General features: G+C 41.4%; 2 protein-coding genes across 2 annotated transcripts in view; one reads left to right on the top strand and one right to left on the bottom strand.

Moving 5' to 3' along the window:
* The window catches only part of LOC126284732 (fatty acid-binding protein, muscle-like), a 57,539-nt gene that overhangs the window by 22,270 nt on the left and 13,918 nt on the right, over positions 1 to 21,351 (bottom strand). The window lies entirely within an intron of this gene.
* LOC126284733 (fatty acid-binding protein, muscle-like) lies at positions 8,171 to 17,214 on the top strand. Its single transcript, XM_049983871.1, has 3 exons — positions 8,171 to 8,275; positions 15,403 to 15,683; positions 17,019 to 17,214. Exons 1-3 carry the CDS (start codon positions 8,194 to 8,196, stop codon positions 17,067 to 17,069), a joined length of 414 nt encoding a protein of 137 aa, XP_049839828.1. The 5' UTR covers positions 8,171 to 8,193; the 3' UTR covers positions 17,070 to 17,214.

Raw genomic sequence — 21,351 nt, forward strand, 5'->3', positions numbered from 1 at the left:
AAAAAAGTTGATAAAATGTCCGACAGATGGCGCTGGACAGCAAAACGTCAGACTGCGCATGACAATAGTCTATAAAAGGAAGTGTAATGACAGAGAGAATCAGATGCGCCAGCAGTCACAGCATGTTGACGTTACCTGAAAAGGCGCTTTTAGTGAAGCTGTATTATCAGAATGCGGCATGTGCTAGTTCAGCGTTACGATCCTATAGCCATAGGAAGGGGATTCGAACGGGTAAAGGTCCGTTGACAAATGCAGCTGTGGCGAGAATGATTTCGAAGTTCGAAGCCACGGGTTGTCTAGACCCCGTAGTGGCCGACCGAGCACAAGAGGTAATGCTGCTGAGACAGTTCAGGAACAAATGGAGACTGTAGCGGGCTGGTCTACGCACGGGGAAGTCGTGCAGTCGCACGTCACACCGGCATTCCATACAATACTGTTTGGTTGGCACTGAGGCGTACCCTCCGATGCTATCCGTACAAAATCCATCGGCATCATGAACTGTTACCTGGCGATTTAGTGAAGTGGAGGGCATTTGCGGTGTGGGCGTTTCAAAAGATGGCGGAAGATGGTGATTGGTTGAGTAACGTGTTGTGGACCGACTAAGCTCATTTCACGCTCCGAGAGTCTGTCAACGCCAACAACTGCAGAATTTGGGCTACCGAAAATCCTAGAACTGTCGTGGAAACTCCATTGCACGACGAGAAAGTCGCGGTATGCGTTGGATTTACCATATCTACCGTTATCGGTCGTTTTTTCTTCGAGGAAATGCGTGATTCTGGCTTTGTAACTGCTACTATGACGGGTGAGAGGTACGCCGATACGTTACAGAATCGCATCATCCCCAGCCTGACTGATAAAACACCTGCTGGAACTACAATGTTTATGCACGATGGCGCTCCACCCCATATTGCTAGACGCGTGAAAGATCTCTTGCGAGCGTCATTTGGTGATGATTGTGGGCTCAGCCGCCACTTTCGTCATGCTTGGCCTCCAGGTCCCCAGACCTCAGTCCGTGTGATTATTATCTTTGGAGTTACCTGAAGTGTATCGTGATCGACCGACATCTCTAGGGATGCTGAAAGACAACATCCGACGCCAATGCCTCACCATAACTCCGGACATGCTTTACAGTGCTGTTCACAACATTATTCCTCGACTACAGTTATTGTTGAGGAATGATAGTGGCCAAATTGAGCGTTTCCTGTAAAGAACATCATCTTTGCTTTGTCTTAATTTGTTATGCTAATTATTGCTACTATGATCAGATGAAGCGCCACCTGTCGGACATTTTTTGAACTTTTATAGTTTTTCGGTTCTAATAAAACCCCATGTCATTCTAAGCTTGTGTGTCAATTTGAACCTCTCTATCTACATTATTCCGTGATTTATTCAGTTTTCAAACTTATATTGTCTTTTTGATCACCCGGTATTTTATATACTGACATATGACATCCTTTATAACTTTTTTGATTACAGAAATGTTTGTCAGAACATCGCACTCTCCACAGTTATACAGGAAATGCACATAGCACGCATACCTCATATTTTGTTATATTTGTGTATTTATTTAATGAAAGTTTACTATTTTGCGTGTAACTTATTGATTGCAAGTGCTATTAAAAAACTGTGCTAATTTGAGAGTGCTTAGTCGCATGTGTTAGTGGACAACACAATTGAAAGAGAAGCAAAAGTCGCTTCGGTCAAGATGCCATAAATACCATCTTCAAAAGAAAATTTACTCAGACTGTTGTCATTTATCATGAGCGCACTTGCGCAAAAATACTGGCTTATTTATTTATGGACAAAGCAATATTTATATTTTTTGTGAGTGGTCTGAGGGTGACCCAATGTTTATAATATTTCTTTATTTAAATATTGTTGTAATATATTAGTTTAGTTTAGGAAGTGGTGAAGTCGAGTCAAATGATGTCTGTAGACCGTAAGAACGATGGGTTTTTGGTGGGGAAGGCCTTCATTAGATACAAAAGTAGATAGTAATGGAACACTATGGGAGTCAAGTGGAGATTGCGACATTTTTAGTGAAGAGCTCAATGGAGCTGCTCAGCACTTTGTATCGAGTTCTTGAAGAAGGCAGAGCCTTCGCCAGCTTGCATTATTTTATGTGATTTGGTGGTATAAATGACTGACTCCTGACGATGAACAACCGCTACCATAATTTAGCTTCGGAAGTGACTTTATATGTACATCGAGAGGTCTTTATGGGCTCCAGTTGAGGACTATAACTAATTTTCTGCTTATATTACAAAACGGACTTCTGAAGGGACTTTATATGTGCGACCACAAATGAAGAGAGCGTCTTGATGCGATCGACGGGAATATTAGAGACACTGTCGAAAACATCTGTGAAAAGCCTCGTCGGATTTTCACTTTGGGAACTTTGGGAATAGCCCTCAATTCATACAATTCAACCGAAATATTTATAAATTACATACAAAAACCTTCCTCATGAATCCGTACATCTATTAGTGACAACCAGATCAAAATCCATACAGCATTTGAGATTAGCCTGCATATACAGTCGGATACAAGGAAACGACTTCGATTAATGGATATTGAGTTATCTCATAAAGGGTAAATAATGACAGTATTTTAAACTTCTAAATTCTGTCAGTAGTTACGCAAAATATTGCAATCAAAGACGTTAGACAGACAGCAGCAGCTGGTACTCTGTTCAATGTTCCATGTACAAGGAAAGTCATTCAGCAACATTTAGTGAGTGAACTGAAAGTTGTCATTACTGGCCGCAAGTTGTATGAGTTCATTCTACGATTCGATTGTGTTCTTGAACTGAAGCTGTGTTTCCGAGTCATTCAGATGAACAATAACTGTGATTATGTGATCAGAGTGTGGTGTTCTGATACATTTGTACACAACAAGCCATCGACAAATCCCCCTCCATAGTACATTGCAAAGGAAGTCATGCGGGAATCCCACATTTTCTCCACACCTGAGTTTGAGGCTGACACTGATGTTGACAGTTGTACTTGACAGATTAGCGCAGCCCTCGGATGCAGATAATTTGGTGACAAGCATTTCATTAGAGCCATACGTACGTGGTCTTATCAAGCACGTAGATTAATTTAGAGTTTCGCAGGATGTCGTTTATCATCAGCAAAGGAAATGCTTAAATTTATCATTAGGCAGAATTCGCTATCTGTGTACACAGCCTGAGAACAGGTGGGTAAGGACATGACACCTTAAGCGCAAAAGATTACGTATGTGATCGAAATAGAAACATGAAAACCGGCAAAAAGAGATCTGTGCATGATATGCGAAATGATTGTAGCTCATAACTGCCTCAATATAAATAAAACTTTGAGAAGCTCACAATCATGAACAGTGTACGAGTGAGCACAAATCACAAATCATACTATTTATCTGATTATACCACCCGTTCCTTACACACACTACGCACTCGTAGTACTGTATACAAATGTGTATAGTATAGCGGCATAGTGGGTTTACGGGACTCGTTACAGTAGCTTAATAACAGTCACTCTAGTGACCTGGATTCCCTGAAGTCATTGGTCCTCATTTTTCATCACTACCATTCAGTCAATTCATGGCAGTCATTATCGTTTAGCTATCGGAATGTATGCGACACAATGCTTACCTAATATGTTCCAAAACGCCACACATAAAAATGGGACATTCCGTGCTCGTGTCTACGGTCCTGTTGGTGATAAAAAGATAGGATGCAATGTTTTATATAGCCCTTGGGTCAGGGGTCAGTCGTATACCCAAAAGAAGGATCGTCTTAACGTCACTATCCTACATCAAAGGGTCAAAACATGAACATTATACACTTCCTCCTGCTTAGGCAAATGGGCCAAATAGATATTTTCTTATTGCATTTAATGTGGTCTAAGGATGACTTGGTAAAACTTACGAGCACCTGAGAATCTCATGCGAATTTTTGTTTATTTTATTTATATATTTATTGTAGAATCCGGTCTGAGGTGTAAAATTAGTTTTCCGTTACTTCAGTTTCACCTAAGTAAACATTCAGAATTTTTCTGACAAGTACATTTCTTTTCATATTAGCTACATGCACCGCCGCAGCAGAGGAAAGAAGGGAACTAGTGGAAAAATGCTGGTGTCGGAGTACGAAGAATGAGAGTGTGTTTCTGTCTATTCGAAATTTTGTGAAAAGTGTGGTACCAGCTGCCTCATTCTGCCTTCCTCAGCACCTTTAAAAAATTTCCAAAAATTTTGGCTTGGGAACCTACTCGTAATTTTATATTCTGAGATAGAAGAAGGCAATGGCCGTGTCAAAGAGACGGAAAAGTAATAAATATGGAAGATAACAGACAGTATTTGTGTTCTAAAGAGAGCGAAGGGACAATAACTGTATGAGAGAAAGAGAGGGGCACAGTGGTTTCGTAACCAAGCAATTTATCTGAACATGTTAGTGACTCAAATTGCCATTATCTCGTAGGATCCTGCTATTAAAATTCCTTTAAATGCTTTGAATGGGATGTTTAAATGGCCTCTACGGGATTGATTCACAAAAACACACCGTTTTTGCTCATGACAGTGGAAGGCCATGGAAGATTTGTTTATATGATATGGCATCAGTTGACTGTATTCTTCCGTTCTCAAACTAAGCAGTGCCTGGCATACACAATAAATAATTATGACAATCGCTGCACCGTCTACAGTCTGTCTTTACCAGCACCACATGTTTGCCTAACAATCACTTTTTGGTTTCTCGATCCATTTCGCCACTGCAGTTCGATGTCTCTCCACTTTTCTGAGTCAAAAGCAGCAGCTGTTTTCTTCTATGTTCACAGTCACTGCTATTGCTCCAAACACTCTGACTTTTTGACCAGAAATCACACATTTTTTCTTTTCCTGATGTCTATCTATCTTCATATTGATAATCTTCTTCATCGACTCTCGTGGTAAGTCTTGTTGTAGTTGTGGTCTTCAGTCCTGAGAATGGTTTGGTGCAGCTCTCCATGCTACTCTAAGAGTGCAAGATTCTTCATCTCCCAGTACCTACTGCAACCTACATCCTTCTGTACCTGTTTAGTGTTTTCATCTCTTGGTCTCCCTCTACGATTTTTACCCTCCACGCTGCCCTCCAATACAAATTTGGTGATCCCTTGATGCCTCAGAACGTGTCCTACCAACAGATCCCTTCTTCTAGTCAAGTTTGGTAAATCTTATGTGTGGTAAATATTAGTTCTTCTGTCTTTCCATTTTCGTCTTCCCCTTCGTCAGACCCTCTTGTTCGTAGAAAACTTCCTTACATTGCTGTTTAGCCGAAACATTCAACGAGGCATTATAAAATTGACCCATCACAGATCTGTGACAACATCTTCATTCGAGCTGTAACTAAAGTCACAAAAATGCTCACCACTCTCTCAATACTTGGACTCTCTTCTCCAGACATGACTATCTGACCATTACCACAAAGAAAAAGCTTTCCTTTCCCATAAAACTGTTACGTATTTCTTCGCTAACAAGCTGACATTTTTCCACCTTCCCACTTAGGACTCACGTCGTCTTCCCCCTCAATAAATTTACAAAGTTTCAAACCATCGGGGCAAAGGGCTTAAAATGACGCAAATGACAAAACACATTTTTACAGATTACGTTGATTGTATTTATTCTACAATTTAGAATTCGTGTAGATATGTGCAACAAAATCAGTGATATGCAAATCATGCTAAATTAATTGTAGGTTCTTCGTCCATGACTGAGTATATGGTGTACTCATTTCCAGTGGAGAAAAATCTCCGGGACAAGTCATTCAGCGGACTATGGAGCTGAAAATCACTTGAGCTTCTTTAGGACTCTACAGTCGATGGTCCAGCAGCTGAAAATCAGAACGTTCTGTTTGACCTTTAGGAGCATAAAGACTCGTCTCACTGTACGTTCCACATCGCAGAACAATTTCAAGATAAACATTGCTGCAGAAGCTTGGAATTTAAACATTTTTGCTGTAGGTGAGGACGGATATTTCCACACAGTCGTCTGCTGTTTACTCTGCCGTTCGTAGTGAGTTGCTCTGTTTGATCTTTAGGGGTGTAAGCAATTTTCAGCGAACCTCACACATCATGAAACACTGCCATAACATTCCTGCAGGAGCCAGGAATTTAAACATTTTTTCTGCAGCCGAAGACGGACGTTTCCACACAGTGCTTTGCTACTTACTCTTTGGTTCGCGAAGATTGAATCATGTGTCAGCAACTGTTACAATCCGAGTCAGATAGTTGTCCTGACCCTTCCATCTGCCTTAACGGTGACTTCGACATTTCCGAAAGTCCCTTATGTGTTTATCTGTAAGGGTGAGTGGTACCTACTGAGCACAAAAGGTGAACTGTGGCTAATGTTCAGTACATGCACAAAGACATCAATTCTGGCACGGAAGTCATTATGAATGATTCACTCAGCTCTCTTGTTTCCGAAGAGGATGACCCACAGAAATACTCTTTGTCTTACCGAAGTACACATGCAATCATACAACAGTTATTACACTCTTAAACATTTAGTTAACTACGACATGTATCACCATTACTACACCGTGGAGTACGTGGACAATAAAACGCTCTTCAGTCACTAGAAACAGAACTGTCCACTCAACCATCACAGCTAACGCACAAGAGTAACAGCAAGATTGAGGTGTATCGCTGTTGAGTCGGTGCCTTCAAACTATGGCAAAGATAAAATATTGCGTCTGGTTAATGAATTCAGTTACTACAAGAAATATAATAACAAGACAGTTTCGTAATTGTTCTGGGAAAACGCTAGTTCCTATTACTCGAGAAAGAACTTCACATAACGTCTGCTACATATCATAAAATGTAGGCTTTCACGGCCGGTGTTGTCTTCAGTTAAACGTTCCGGGCTGAGAGGCCGTGGCCGACGTATAAAATTTCCACCTGACGTTTCGTCTCCATCTGCGGAAGACATCTACTGCCGGACTACCTCAGAAGATGTCACCGCAACATGGAGACAAAATGTCAGGTGGACATTTTATACGTCGGCCACGGCCTCTCAGCCCGGAAATTTTATCTGAAGTCAGCTGCATACATTATCCAATATATCCATTATGAAGTGAATGATGTTATTGTTGTTGTGGTCTTCAGTCCAGAGATTGGTTGGATGCAGTCCTCCATGCTACTCAATCCTGTGCAAGCTTCTTTATCTCCCAGTACTTCTGCAAACTACATCCTTCTGAATCTGTTCAGTGCATTCATCTCTTGGCCTCCCTCTTCCATTTTTATCCTCCACGCTGCTCTCCAGTACTAAATTGGTTCAAAAAATGGCTCCGGGCGCTATAGGACTTAACGTCTGAGGTCATCAGCCCCTAGGACTTAGAACTACTTAAACCTAACTAACCTAAGAACATCACACACATCCATGCCCCTGGCAGGATTCGAACCTGCGATCGTAGCTGTCGCGCGGTTCCAGACTGAAGCGCCTAGAACCGCTCGGCCACGCCGGCCGGCAGTACTAAATTGGTGATCCCTTGATGCCTCAGAACATGTAATACCAACCGATCCCTTCTTCTAGTCAAGTTGTGCCACAAATTCCTCTTTTTCCTTTACTGCTTGTTCAATATACAGACTGAATAACATTGAGGCTAGGCTACAACCAAATATTACTCCCTTCCCAACCACTGCTTCCCTTCCATGCCCCTCGACTCTTATAACTGCCATCTCGTTTCTGTATAAATTGTAAATAGTCTTTCGCTCTCTGCAATTGACCCCTGCCACCTTCACAATTTGAGAGTATTGCAGTCAACATTGTCAAACGCCTTCACTAAGTCCACAAATGCTAGAAACGTAGATATCCCTTTCTTAATCTATCTTACAAGATAAGTCGTAAGGTTAGTATTGCCTCACGTGTTCCAACATTTCCACGGAATTCGAAATGAGGAGTGATTGATGAAGGATGTGAGTGCCATAGAAAATTTCTTTGCTTCGTGGAAAGTGTACGACTCAATACGATACGTCCGTCACGTGGCCGAATTACGCAAGAAAATATCACCAGGAGTGTCGGATATCGTCTTAGTAATCAGATACCGAACCGTTCCTTATCAAAGGAAGTGACGGCTGAGCGAAGGACACGGTTCGATAATAAATAAACGGCCACACAGCCCCAAGGCATTGTGGATTCACTCTTTCAGCCGCTACACCTGAGAGGAGCAAACCGCTCAACATGGTGAAACAGTTCTCAGGAAAGAGCTACGCGCTCGACGCGGCCAGCTTGGAAAACATGGAGGCGTTCCTCGACGCCAGCGGTGAGTGAATAGATCACTTAACTTTTATTAACTCTGTAACATATCTTGTATCTACATTACGCAATAAGTAAGAAACTAAGGCTCTGTTTACACTGCAGCAGAAAGGTCTGTACAGTTGGCTAGAGTTACGTAAAATGTCAGCGGAAAACTTAAAAGTGAAAAATCTTGGACGTTTTCGAATAGATTGAACATTAACATGGAAAGTTTATAGGATTAGGTGGCATTAAATCAGTATATATGAATACGAAACTTCGTCCTCTTGATCATATTTTTCAAGCGATTTACAGGGGGGAACAAAGAAGGAGCCTCCACTAAGATTGCACCAAAGAAAACATTCAAAAGTGTTATCGGCTTATGCACTGATGGCCAATCCTTCAACCATCATTATGCACTAAAAAACAACATTGAAGCCTCAAATACCAATCCGCGTTTTAAAAGGACGTTCTTCGGAATGACTTCATTTAACAATGAAAGACTGCTTTACTGAAATTAAGTATCATGGACTGACCTATGCAAACGTCGTAGAATTGATGTACACTTATGTTGAGAAAAACCAGAGCACCTTGAACGACTGAAGATAGGACGTCCATACAGAACATGTACAATAGTATCTTCTGGAGAAATGATTAGCATTTGGACAATGTCGGTTCGCGTGCTCAGTGTCAGCATCGATATCACGGTGCAACACCACCTACCGGTAAAATGTGCCTGCTACTCTCGTTCTCGCTATACAGCAAAGGTAATGAGATCAGTGTGACTTGAGCAGACATTCAGGATGCCTCGCAGACCTATGCGTGAACTGTGCCGTCAAATCAGTGAGTCTGAAAGAGGGCGGAAATTGGCATGAGAGAATGTGATGCATGCATCCGAGAAACTGCTGCTGGTGTGCGACGAAGTGTTTTGACAGTACAACGGGTGTATGCCGAATGGTTGACGGAAGCTTGCAGAACACTATGAGAGGGGTTAGGTCGCACCACCCAGACTTCTCTCCGAGGAGATAGACGCCTCATCCTTATATGCCGGCCGGAGTGGCCGAGCGGTTCTAGGCGCTACTGTCTGGAACCGAGGGTTCTCAGATGTTAAGTCCCATAGTGCTCAGAGCCGTTTCAACCATTTCGTCCTTATGCCATTACAGAGCAGAACTGAGTATGCGCCCTCATCGGCTCTGGCGTAACAATGCAACAGTGCAATACATCGTAGAGAATTAGGGATGACAGTCTGTCGCAGTTCATTACGGCATGGCCATCTATGACGAATGTTCGAAAACATGCTACACGGCAGTAGCGTATAAAACGACGTCATCGCAGACAGGAATGGTTCAGATAGTGTTTTCGGACGAATCCAGATTCTATTTGTTTGAATAAGATGGCCGCATGCTGGTTCGCCACAGATGGCGGGAGCAGCATCCTAGTGAACTTATTTTCTTAAGGAATACAGGGCAAAATCAAGACCTTATGGTGTGAGATGCTATTGGGTACCAATACAATTCACAGTCGGTGCGTGTACAGGACACTTCATGAATGACATCCTGCCACCCGTACCTATACCCTTTCTGCACAACACCCCAGACGCCACTTTTCACCAAGACAATGCACGACGATAGGTTGCCGCAAGAACACGTGCTTCTTTGCGTCACAGGATGTCGTCCTTTTGGCCCGGCTCACCAGAACACCAGGTTTGTCACCGCTCGGAAATGGGTGGAATATGGTGAAACGACAGGTGAACCCCATGACCCAATGCCAACCAGCACAGATATAAACTTCCTGGCAGATTAAAACTGTGTGCCGGACAGAGACTCGAACTTGGGACCCGCGAAAGGCAAAGGTCCCAAGTACGAGTCTCGGTCCGGCACACAGTTTTAATCTGCCAGGAACTTTCATATCAGCGCACACTCCGCTGCAGAATGAAAATCTCATTCTGCAGCACAGATGGCTTAGGAACCAGATGAATGCAGCTTGGATGCCTACACTACAGGACACCATTCGCGCCTTATACACGACGCTGCCATCACGCGTTGAACAATTTGTGAGGGCGTATGGCGGACCCTGTGCCTACTCGGCTACAGGACACATATTGACCCGAGGTAACTCATTCCTAATCATTTCTGCGGAACATACTAATGTACAATTCTGTGAATATGAGGGTCCTATTCAGCATTTTCTGTTTTTCTGGACATGAGTGCATCAATGGTACGAGGAACTCCCGGGGGAGAGAGTCTTACTTTAGACGTAGAAAGATTCCTGCACTGTCACAAAGTAGTACAAAAGACGCATCTCAGTTTTCGAATTGTTGAAACCAATCATTTAGGCAAATTCAAAAATAAAAAATTTAATGGAAAATTTTGTCATATCATCATCTGGGGGTATAACAGCACAGACAGAAACGGCGAAGAAGTGGAACTATGGGCAGAATAAGAAGACCTTAAACTCCTACACGATTCGAAGTATCGATGATGTAATCCGAATAATATATAGATCACGAGTGCCCTCAACCAACATGTCGTGAAACCTGTAGAAGATCCGATACCAAGAGCTTAACATTGGCCATTCACAAGTGGAATCAGATGGCCTGTGACTCTGAAATGTTCCACTCTAATGAAGTTTCAAGATCAAAAGGGCAAGGTGGAGTCACTTCGAACTAGAGATAGACGAAGTGATAACGAAGGACATGAAATTACAGGATTTTTGTACACATAACAGAGAGAGTATCACGTAAGCATATTATACTATCAGGCAAGACTCACTACCTAGTGGGACTAACACAGCACATCAAACAATTGCTCAGTGCGTACCGAGAGCGCTTTTGCTGAAGAAGCCAAAACCGCAGGCGAAGTATAGACCGCACCACTCAATGATGGAGGAAAGAAAAATAGATGAAACTGCTGAATCGTCTGGACATGACGCATAATAGGGGGCTTTTCACTTTGGGTCATCAGTCATCTGATTAGTCGGCTGCGGCTCGGCATGGACTCCTCTCATGTGGCAAACTCTTTATTTCAGAGTATTATTAGCACCCTACTTCTTCAATTACCTGCTGGATATATTCCAGTCTTTGTCTTCCCCTACAGTTTTTACCCTTCACAGATCCCTCTAGACCCAAGGAAGCTACTCCCTGATGTCTTAAAATACACACATCAAAAAAAGTTTTCCATCACGTCGGTTCCGATAGTTCCGGAAGCTGTACAGAAAATTGGAATAGAGATCAACATAGACATCATTTCTGTCCTTTTTATTGCTCATGAAAACCACACATTGCATGTTGTACCGCCATACAGCGAGACATTCAGAGATGGTAGTCCAGATCCCTGTAAACTCCGATACCTCTAATACCCAGTACAACATCCTCTTGCGTTAATGCATGCCTATCTTCGTCGTGGCTACTATCCACAAGTTCATCAAGGCACAGTTGGTCCAGATTGTCCCACACCTCAAGGCGATTCGGCGGAGGTCCCTCAGAGTGGTTAGTGGGTCACGTCGTACATACAGCCCTTTTCCATCCATCCAAGGCATTTTCGTTAGGTTTCATGTCTGGAGAACATGCTGGGTACTCTAGTCGAAGTCATTACAAGATTTGCTCGATGGGGACGCGAATTGTTGTCTATGACGACAAATGCCTTGCCAATATGCTGCCGATATAGTTGCACTATAGGTCGGAGGATGGCATGCACGTATCGCACAGCCATTACGACGCCTTCTATGAACACGAGCCGCGTACGTCGACTCCACATAATTCCACCCCAAAACAGCTGGGAACCTACACCTTGCTGCACTCTCTGGACAATCTGTCTAAGGCGTTCAGCCTGACCGGGTTGCCTTCAAACACGTATCCGCCGCTGGCCGGTTGAAGGCATATGCGTTCACACATCGGTGAAGAGAACGTGATGCCAATCCTGAGCGATAAATTCGTCACGTTGCTGAGACCATCTGTACCGCGCTGCGTGGTGTCGTGGTTACAAAGATGTACCTCGCCGTGGATGTCGGGAGTGAAGTTGCGCATCATAAAACCTATTGCGCACAGTTTGAGTCGTAACACGACGTCCCGTGGCTGCACGAAAGCATTATTCAACAGGGTGGCGTTTCTGTCAGGTTTCCTCCGAGCCATAACCCCTAGGTGGCGGTCGTCCACAGCAGCTGTATTCCTTTGGCGGTCTGAGCGAGGCATGTCATCGACAATTCCTGTCTCTCTGTATCTCCTGCATGTCCGAACAACACTTCCCTTGTCATTGGCTAAAGTCTGTCAAGGAAAACGGTAGTGTTTTAAAAGCGAAATCACCAGGTATATCGGGAACTTCTGAAGAGATTGTTGAACAGATCCGTGTTTCGTGTGTTAGGTGCCCGAAGAAATCATTTGCCAGACGTAGTCTACAATTAGGAGTGCCTAAATGTACTGTGTATGATGTGCGTAAAAGACTTAAGCTGTTACATGAAATATTTCCTACTGATAAAATCGACAGGTATGAGCTGGCTGTTGACTTTCTACACAGAATTAGTGATCAGAGACATCAAACATTTATGAGAATGAATTGTATCGGCGGTTGGGACAGTTACATTTGAAATGTTAGTGAATACGTGGCGAGAAGTGGAATATCGTCTCGATGTGTGCAGGGCAACAAATGGCGTCCATGCTGAAGTCTATTTATATTAAACAAAACTTGAAGGAATTCTCTTTCATGATGTGTACTCATTGATGTGTTAATTTCCCTATTAAATTTTTTAAACACCCAGTATATATAGATCTCTGAGAACGAAAAATTAACGCACAGGCTGAGGAAACTTAAATGATAAATTCTTGTGTTTGTGATTACCTATAGCTTGGGCCAGCTGGTGTGGCCGTGCTGTTCTAGGCGCTTCAGTCCGGAACCGCGCTGGTGCTACGGTTGCAGGCCCGAATCCTTCCTAGGGCGAGGATGTGTGTGATGTCCTTAGGTTAGTTACGTCTAAGTAGCTCTACGTCTAGGGGACTGATGACCTCAGATGTTGTCCCATAGTACTTAGAGCCATTTAAACTATTTTTGAAGTTCCCTTGTTGAGAGCCCTTCCTGGCACAAATTAGCAATGAGGACGGGTTCGAACCGCGGTATTGACCGTCAAGGCATGGTTGAACTACAGACAACACGGACTGTGTACCTCCTTCCTGGTGGAATAACTGTAGCTGATCGGCTGTAGGACTCCGTCCGTCTAATGTAAATTAATTGAAACCTTCAGGTGCCCCGACCAGAACTTGAACCCGGGATCTCCTGCTTACATGGCAGACGCTCTATCAATTTTTTATTTATTTTTTGTTTTTTGTTCATTAGTGATCGTTGTGTTTGGTCGTTGCGGGACGTCGCAAGACATCCTGTTCAAGTTCGGTGGTTGATCCTTCCACTCAGTTTTTTTTTTTTTTTTTTTTTTTTATATACAGAGGCCAACCGGCTCTCTGACCGAACACGCTGAGCTACCGTGACGGCGACAATAGACGCTTTTCTACAGGATCCATCTGAGCCACTGAAGACCTAGATGAATAGCACCACTCCATGGACTTGTATCTCGCACGCTTCCCTTTAGAGCCATCTGTGTCCTCAGTGGCTAACATGGATAGAGCGTCTGTCATGTAAGCAGGAGATCCCGGGTTCAAGTCCCGGTCGGGGACCACATTTTCAGCTGTCCCCATCGAGATATATCAACAACACCTGTCGGCACATGAGGATTTAAAGTAATGATCATTTATACTTGACACACAATTTTCGAAACTTGTTCTCACTGATACCAAAAACAGAAAATAATGAAAGCATAAAAATTTTTTCCTTTTTTGCAGTTCCGCTTCCTTACTACTAAGTCCGTTTGGAACACATTTTGCACGCAGTAGCGATAAATGCAATAGTTACAATATTATATATTATGGAGCACAGAGTCCAGGATGTGTGACGTTGTAGACACTGATACGTGTGAAAAACTAGCAACTCTTAAAATTTATCGCAAATTTACCAGATTATACTCATCCAGTGTTTCATCATGAGAGCACCAACTTCCAACACTTGAAATATGATTTCAAGACTTTTCTAAAGTTGTTCTCCCTTAAAACCTCACAAAATAATTAAAGAAAAACCACTACTTAGCAAATGTTCATTTTTCATTCAGTAAAAAGATGTGCTTTAAGTGTGAGTTTTCAATTTATTATTTCTTTACCACGTACTCCATTTTCTACCAACTACATACGTGGACGATCAGGTTTTTAACATGTTGGACCCTGTAATCGCAAGACAAAGATGATATAAAGTGATGTTAATAATGAAGTATGTTATGGGTAAAGGAAATTTGCATTACACAAAAGCATACCATTAGAACTGTGTGTGGAGCTCATCTGCAATGTAGGTGTTCTCTTAATCATTTTAGGCATGTGTATATCTCCCATTGTTATCTAACACCAACTATCTATGGAGTATGTGACAGAAGTACTACAGCGTTTACCTATCACAGATTGAAAATACAACTTCAGTTGTGAGACTCTTTTTAGTTAAAGCAAGACCGGGTTCAGGCTCTTACATGCCCATCATCAGGTGTTAAACTGAAACTAATAATAGTTCTTATACGTAGCAGTGCACATGAAAAAGCAGAAATGAAGTTTCATATAACATCTTACAAACCAACGGTTGAGCTACGTGTGGTAAGACGGAAAAGTGACACCAGACAATACTACAGAAGGCTGCCTGGGGAAAGATATAGACAGTGATCACCCAGACAGTTATACTTTGCGCTGTGACCCCTAGCGCCACGGTCCCCGAGTACAGGACACGGTGTATCACCAGCAACTGCAGAAGATACAGTAACATACACGAAGGTGGAAGCGAACTGATAAACTGGAATGGCAAAAGTACTGCCATTTGTTTACTGGAGGAAGAATGCTGGACCACTACGTCCTTGCTTTTTTATGTATACTACTACATGTAAAAGCTATTATTAGCTCCGGTCTCTTGTTTATTTTCAGAATGACACCTGATAATGGGCATGTAAGAGCCCATAACCGGTACTGCGTCAAATAAAAAGAACCTTACAACTGACGCGGTATTTTGAACCTATGCTATAATCCTCAGTTGCAGATGATCATCTGACAGATTGTTTGTAGTGTTTGCTTAATTTTTCCCACAGGAGTGACAGACCCCACACACCGCCAGCTGGCTCTGTCAGGGAAGGACATCCTGACACTGACACTGGAGGGTGACAAGGTGACGGATGTGACACAGCTGGGCGAGTACAAACACGTGCTGACATACCGCCTGGGGGAGGAGTTCACAGAGGACACAGCTGGCCGCAAGAGGAAGAGCACCGTCACCCAAAGGGGCGCCGACACGCTGGTCAAGGTCGAGAAGTACGAGGACGGAAAGACCGTCACCATAGAGAAGACCTTCAGCGCCGACAAGATGGTCGCGGTGAGTCCCAACACAATACTCCCACTCTCAGCACTTTCTGTTTTACACCTGCTCTTGTCTTGTGTCGTATATGAGTGAGCATTATGATGCCACATCTTATTGAGATTTTGAATAAATTAACAGAAGCATTTGATTTCTGCTATTCCAAGCCATAGATGCTGAAAATTACTTTTTTAGTGTCAGATTTAAGTAAGGCTTAATTAATGAATGTCAGCATGGACATATTGAGTCATGAAACAATCAACAAGCCACACAACCTCTGATACTGCTGTCAGTTTTAGTCAACATTCTGAAATCATAAAGACGTTCTTCAAATTATTAATAATTTCTATGAAAGCTTGTGAAAACTGCCTTCTCGAAGAGAATCTCTATTAGAATAATTTAATCCTACATTTGGCCTACAATTATTTTGATGAAGTGCTCTCACACAATCTTCAGACTATCAAATACAGTATCATCTTTTGTTCTTCTTCTATGTAGCTGTGCCTATAATATTGCTGAGCATACTACTTTATGTGCAATCACTGCACCATTCATTAATTTATGCATAGTTTCCTCTAATGGCTACTGTGAGAACATCTTTTGGTGTTAACAGTCATTAGCACTTTCTTCCACTGTTCGTGTTATATCCATTATAAAAAATGTGACTGACACACTGAACTTCATTCAATGAGTGATGTATTTGGTCTTCGAATGTCAGATGACTGAATTCTCAGTTCTTCTTGTACGACTTCAGTAAAGAATTTGATCCATAGAATCAATAGAACAGTAGCATTGAATGTCATTGTCATAAAGATTGCCGACAACAGCAGCGAAAATGTTAGAAGTAAATTTATCATATACGACGCACTCACATACACGCTCTCTCTCCCGATTTCTCTCTGTCTCTCTCTCTCTCTCTCTCTCTCTCTCTCTCTCTCTCATACACACACACACACACACACACACACACACACAAGAATTTATTCAAATAAGTTCTGGCCTGAAAAGCCTTTGTCCTTACATTAAAAACTGATTTAATGATGAACCAGGAAATCACTGTAAACAAAGTCAAGTTATCAGTATTTGATTTCTTACCTATAATGTTATGTATATTCGTTATTTCACTAAATATTAGTATTAATCAACTGAAAAAAATTAGTCTTTTAAGGCATGGAAGACAAAAATATCCGCAATGACTCATAATAAATGGAAATAATGAAACAGATTGATATACTGTGTCATAATAAAATGGCTATATTTGCCTTATTATTGCCAGTTTCGTTACATTATAGATAAGGCACAACAAGAAAACAACGCAATGCTTTTTCTTATGCGATTTTTTTTCTTTTTCAGACCCTCACTATCGGCAACGTCACAGCAAAAAGGATCTACAAGGCAGTTTGAACTCTGTTTTTGAAAATACAGTGTATTTACTGTGTATACAGTGAAACACTTTCATCAGAGAGATCTCCTGACTGTACCCCATCGTTATCTCTTAAGTTATTCTATTTTTATATGTTTCACGAATAAATTAAAGTTAAAACGTTGAGATCCGATCCTTTTTGTCACCAATTCTGTTGCTTCATTTTAAAATACAGACTAGAGCGATCATGCGTAACATGTTGCAGACTGATTCCGGAAGTAATATAGTGAGCACTGGAAAATACCGTCAGATCTGTACTCTGAAGTGCACCTTACACACCTTAGGATGTGGAGGAGCGCTTGGTGGATGATGGGCTGAATATTTGTTTGCTACAGTAACAAACATGCAATTTATGTGTTTTCTCTGCAGGATGGCAGACTGATTCCAGTTTGTTGCATAGATGTATAACCAACTACTATATCAATAACACCCAACGATAGCTGCTACAGCACGACAGATTATGGACCGTCATTGTAAGAAGGGAAATACACTGCACAACACGACACGTGAATGGTGGACATTTCGTGCACCCCTTAAGCGACAACCGCTTTCAGTCAGCTTTCTTCATTTTACCTTCCGCCTTTATTCGTATAGTCAACAACTCTGCAATACGCATTAGATATTTCTGGCACAATTATGCCAACATTTGCCAGGAGCTAATTTTTATCGAGTAATATTTTCCTCACTTCCCCTAATTTATTCCTGACTTCCTCTTATTAATGAAATTCAAGACGATTTACTACACAAACCATCGTAAGACCTTCTCTTTGAATGTATCTTCTCTGCCCAAATACTCTTCTTCATTGTTTCCCATTATTCTCAAGCTAAACTTTTTACTTGTAATCCATCTACAGAACTGAGCAACATTAAGGCTTTTTTACGAATAGGTATTATAGGTGTTCTATTTGCTATAACTAGCACTTGGTGATTGTTACCTTGGTCATTTATTTTTGTTGTATTCTTTTATTTCTCATCTTAAACTGAGCACACGGAAAGTTGCAGTGTTGATAAGTCGAATTTATCATCAATACTGATCTACTAACCAGCACAATATGAGAAAGGTAAGTTTCGATCAGCGGCTAGTCACAAACACTGATGAAGACGGTGTTCAAAACTGCAAAAAGGAAAAATAGAAAGCAGTGTAGCAATTATGTTGCCATATAAATGTTCAGCAACACGGTGCTACTTTATAGTCTGTCTTGCCACAATATCTGTCATTGCTTATGTAGTGACTTTTCACCATAATACTGCTGGATGGTTTCTAGATGCTGTTGCGACTCTGTATTTGTGGAATTCCTGTTGAAATATCCATAACCACAAACATTTTTCAATATTCTGCTTCTACGTACTCGGAATAAAATCATCATTCAATCGTAGACCGATTCGTGAACAATCTTTTTATACCATTTGATAGAAAAAATACCAATTGAGGAAAATGAACATATGAATATGTACAGTACCTACATTAGATACACAAACATGCCTGCTTTCAAGTATTAGTTTGTCACTCTTGTTCTTAGAATTAACAAATCTGCATTATACAATTTCAAATTCTCTGTTTGAAACCGTGTTCTGCTGGGATTTAGTAACGTATCCTACTGAATTATTGCTGTCAAACACACGACTATGCTGTAGTAAGATGTCTACCATAAGTGGACAATAAGTGATCCAACTTAATGTTTTGCGAATTAGGTAACATCTTTTAAGCCTCTTCTTCATATCGCCTTTTCCATTTCATACACATTACCACATGGAAGGCTGTTGTATGCCTTTGAGAAAATCATGGCCAGCTTTGAGTGGGGAAAGCATTCGCAAATGAAAATATTTTTATATTGACAATCAGCCTCCTACAATGTAGTATTCAAACCATGAATTCGATTGCGTGGGCTGTAGCAAAACAACTGTCAAAAAGTTTGCGGAAAACTCGTTTAAATTTATTTGATAGAAATATCTTTGCCCATCAAGCATAATAAAATATGTTAAAGTTTGCATTAAGAATATGGTTTAATATATGATAATCAAAAACTGCACAGGACATATGACACACTTAATTCTTACTTATTTTCTTACTTACAGGATGAAATACTGTCTGTTAGAACTGACTTACTACTTTGCTTAGCTTCGTTTATTGAAGAAACACTTACGTTTTTTAAATTTGCTTTAAGTCTGATAAAACACTACATACCACATAATAATATTTTCTGATCGATCACTATAGCCCATACTTTGCTTAACTATTGTTTCTTGACAATGAGGGGACGGTATTTAAATTACTGTGACTAGTAAAGAGTGTCATTAAATTTACAACAGACTATCATATATTACATTGTACTACGTCGCGTAATAAGCAACGAATTCATGTACTCCCAACCTGAATGATATAGTGTCGAAAAATTACAGATTAGTTAGCACCAGTTAAAAGGGAAAACCGAAATAGAACCTGCGGTCTGTAATATTTATATAAAATATATATGTGCGAAAGATTACAATCCGAGATATGGTATCGGTTATAGACAAATTCTATCCACCACACACAACAAACAGCGAAGTGAGTCGATAGTCACTAAGCAAAACATGTTCCACACATAAAATGGAGAAAAAATTGCGATTCACTTAAGAAATATTATCCTAGAGGCACACACATATTTATCGAGGGCTAAAACTCGATGCAAATGATTCATGCCAGGAACTGCCCTGATGCAGGGTGTGACGTATAATTTTATATACGTAAATTTTCGGTGCCTACAGTGTTACGTCTTTCAGTGTCACACAAATTTTTATTTTTAAAGGGGATCACTTAAGACTATTTCCATGGGTTAGCCCCTCAAATTTCTCCCTCACATCACAAAATTGTCGTCTGATGTAGTACAAACTGAAAAAATAAATTGCTTTTAAAGTACAACTTCGTATATAGTTTCTGTGTCACAGACCAAATCCTACATCGAGAATACTTTACACAAGGTTAAGGGAAGAAATGCTTCCGATAATTATTACAGTATTTAAAGAACATCAAAATATGAGCAGGCTGAAATGAACAAACAGTACAAGGGACTATGTTAATCAATTTAACTGTAAAAAGCTAAGGAGCATATTATTAGCAAATTGAGAAATATCCAAAAGTGAAATGCCAAAATGAGCACTTCTCAATTGGGAGTAAATCAAAACAATCAGAATGGCTGAAAGAGAGCACAATAACATGAGCCATAAATGAATAAGAGCAAAGCAACTAAGCAAATAAGAGAATAGGCAAAAATGAGATACCAACAAAATGAGAGTTGGTCGAACCCCGTCGGCACTTATACAGGGTGTTACAAAAAGGTACGGCCAAACTTTCAGTAAACATTCCTCAAACACAAATAAAGAGAAGATGTTATGTGGAAATGTGTAAAGAAACACTTAATTTCCATGTTAGAGCTCATTTTAGTTTCGTCAGTATGTACTGCACTTCCTTGATTTACCGCCAGTTGGCGCAATTGAAGGAAGGTAATGTTGACTTCGGTGCTTGTGTTGACATGCGACTCATTGCTCTACAGTACTAGCATCAAGCACATCAGTACGTAATATCAACAGGTAATGTTCATCACGAACGTGGTTTTGCAGTCAGTGCAATGTTTACAAATGCGGAGTTGGCAGATGCCCATTTGATGTATGCATTAGCACGGGGCAATAGACGTGGTGCGGTACGTTTGTTTCGAGACAGATTTCCAGAACGAAGGTGTCCCGACAGGAAGACGTTCGAAGCAATTGATCGGCCATCTTAGGGAGCACGGATCATTCTAGCCTACGACTTGCGACTGGGGAAGACCTAGAACGACGAGGACACTTGCAATGGACGAGGCAATTCTTCATGCAGTTGACGATATCCCTAATGTCCGCGTCAGAGAAGTTGCTGCTGTACAAGGTAACGTTGACCACGTCACTGTATGGAGAGTGTTACGGGAGAACCAGTTGTTTCCGTACGATGTACAGCGTGTGCAGGCAATATCAGCAGCTGATTGTCCTCCATGGCTACACTTCTGCAAATGGTTCGTCCAACAATGTGTCAATTCTCATTTCAGTGCAAATGTTCTGTTTACGGATGAGGCGTCAATCCAACGTGATCAAATTGTAAATTTTCACAATCAGCATGTGTGGGCTGCCGAGAATCCGCAAGCAATTGTGCAATCACGTCATCAACACTAATTTTAGGTGAACGTTTGGGCAGGCATTGTTGGCGATGTCTTGACTGGGCCCCATGTTCTTCCACCTACGCTCAGCGGAGCA

This window comes from Schistocerca gregaria, chromosome 8, assembly GCF_023897955.1.
Source record: "Schistocerca gregaria isolate iqSchGreg1 chromosome 8, iqSchGreg1.2, whole genome shotgun sequence".
In the NCBI taxonomy this organism is placed as follows: domain Eukaryota; kingdom Metazoa; phylum Arthropoda; class Insecta; order Orthoptera; family Acrididae; genus Schistocerca; species Schistocerca gregaria.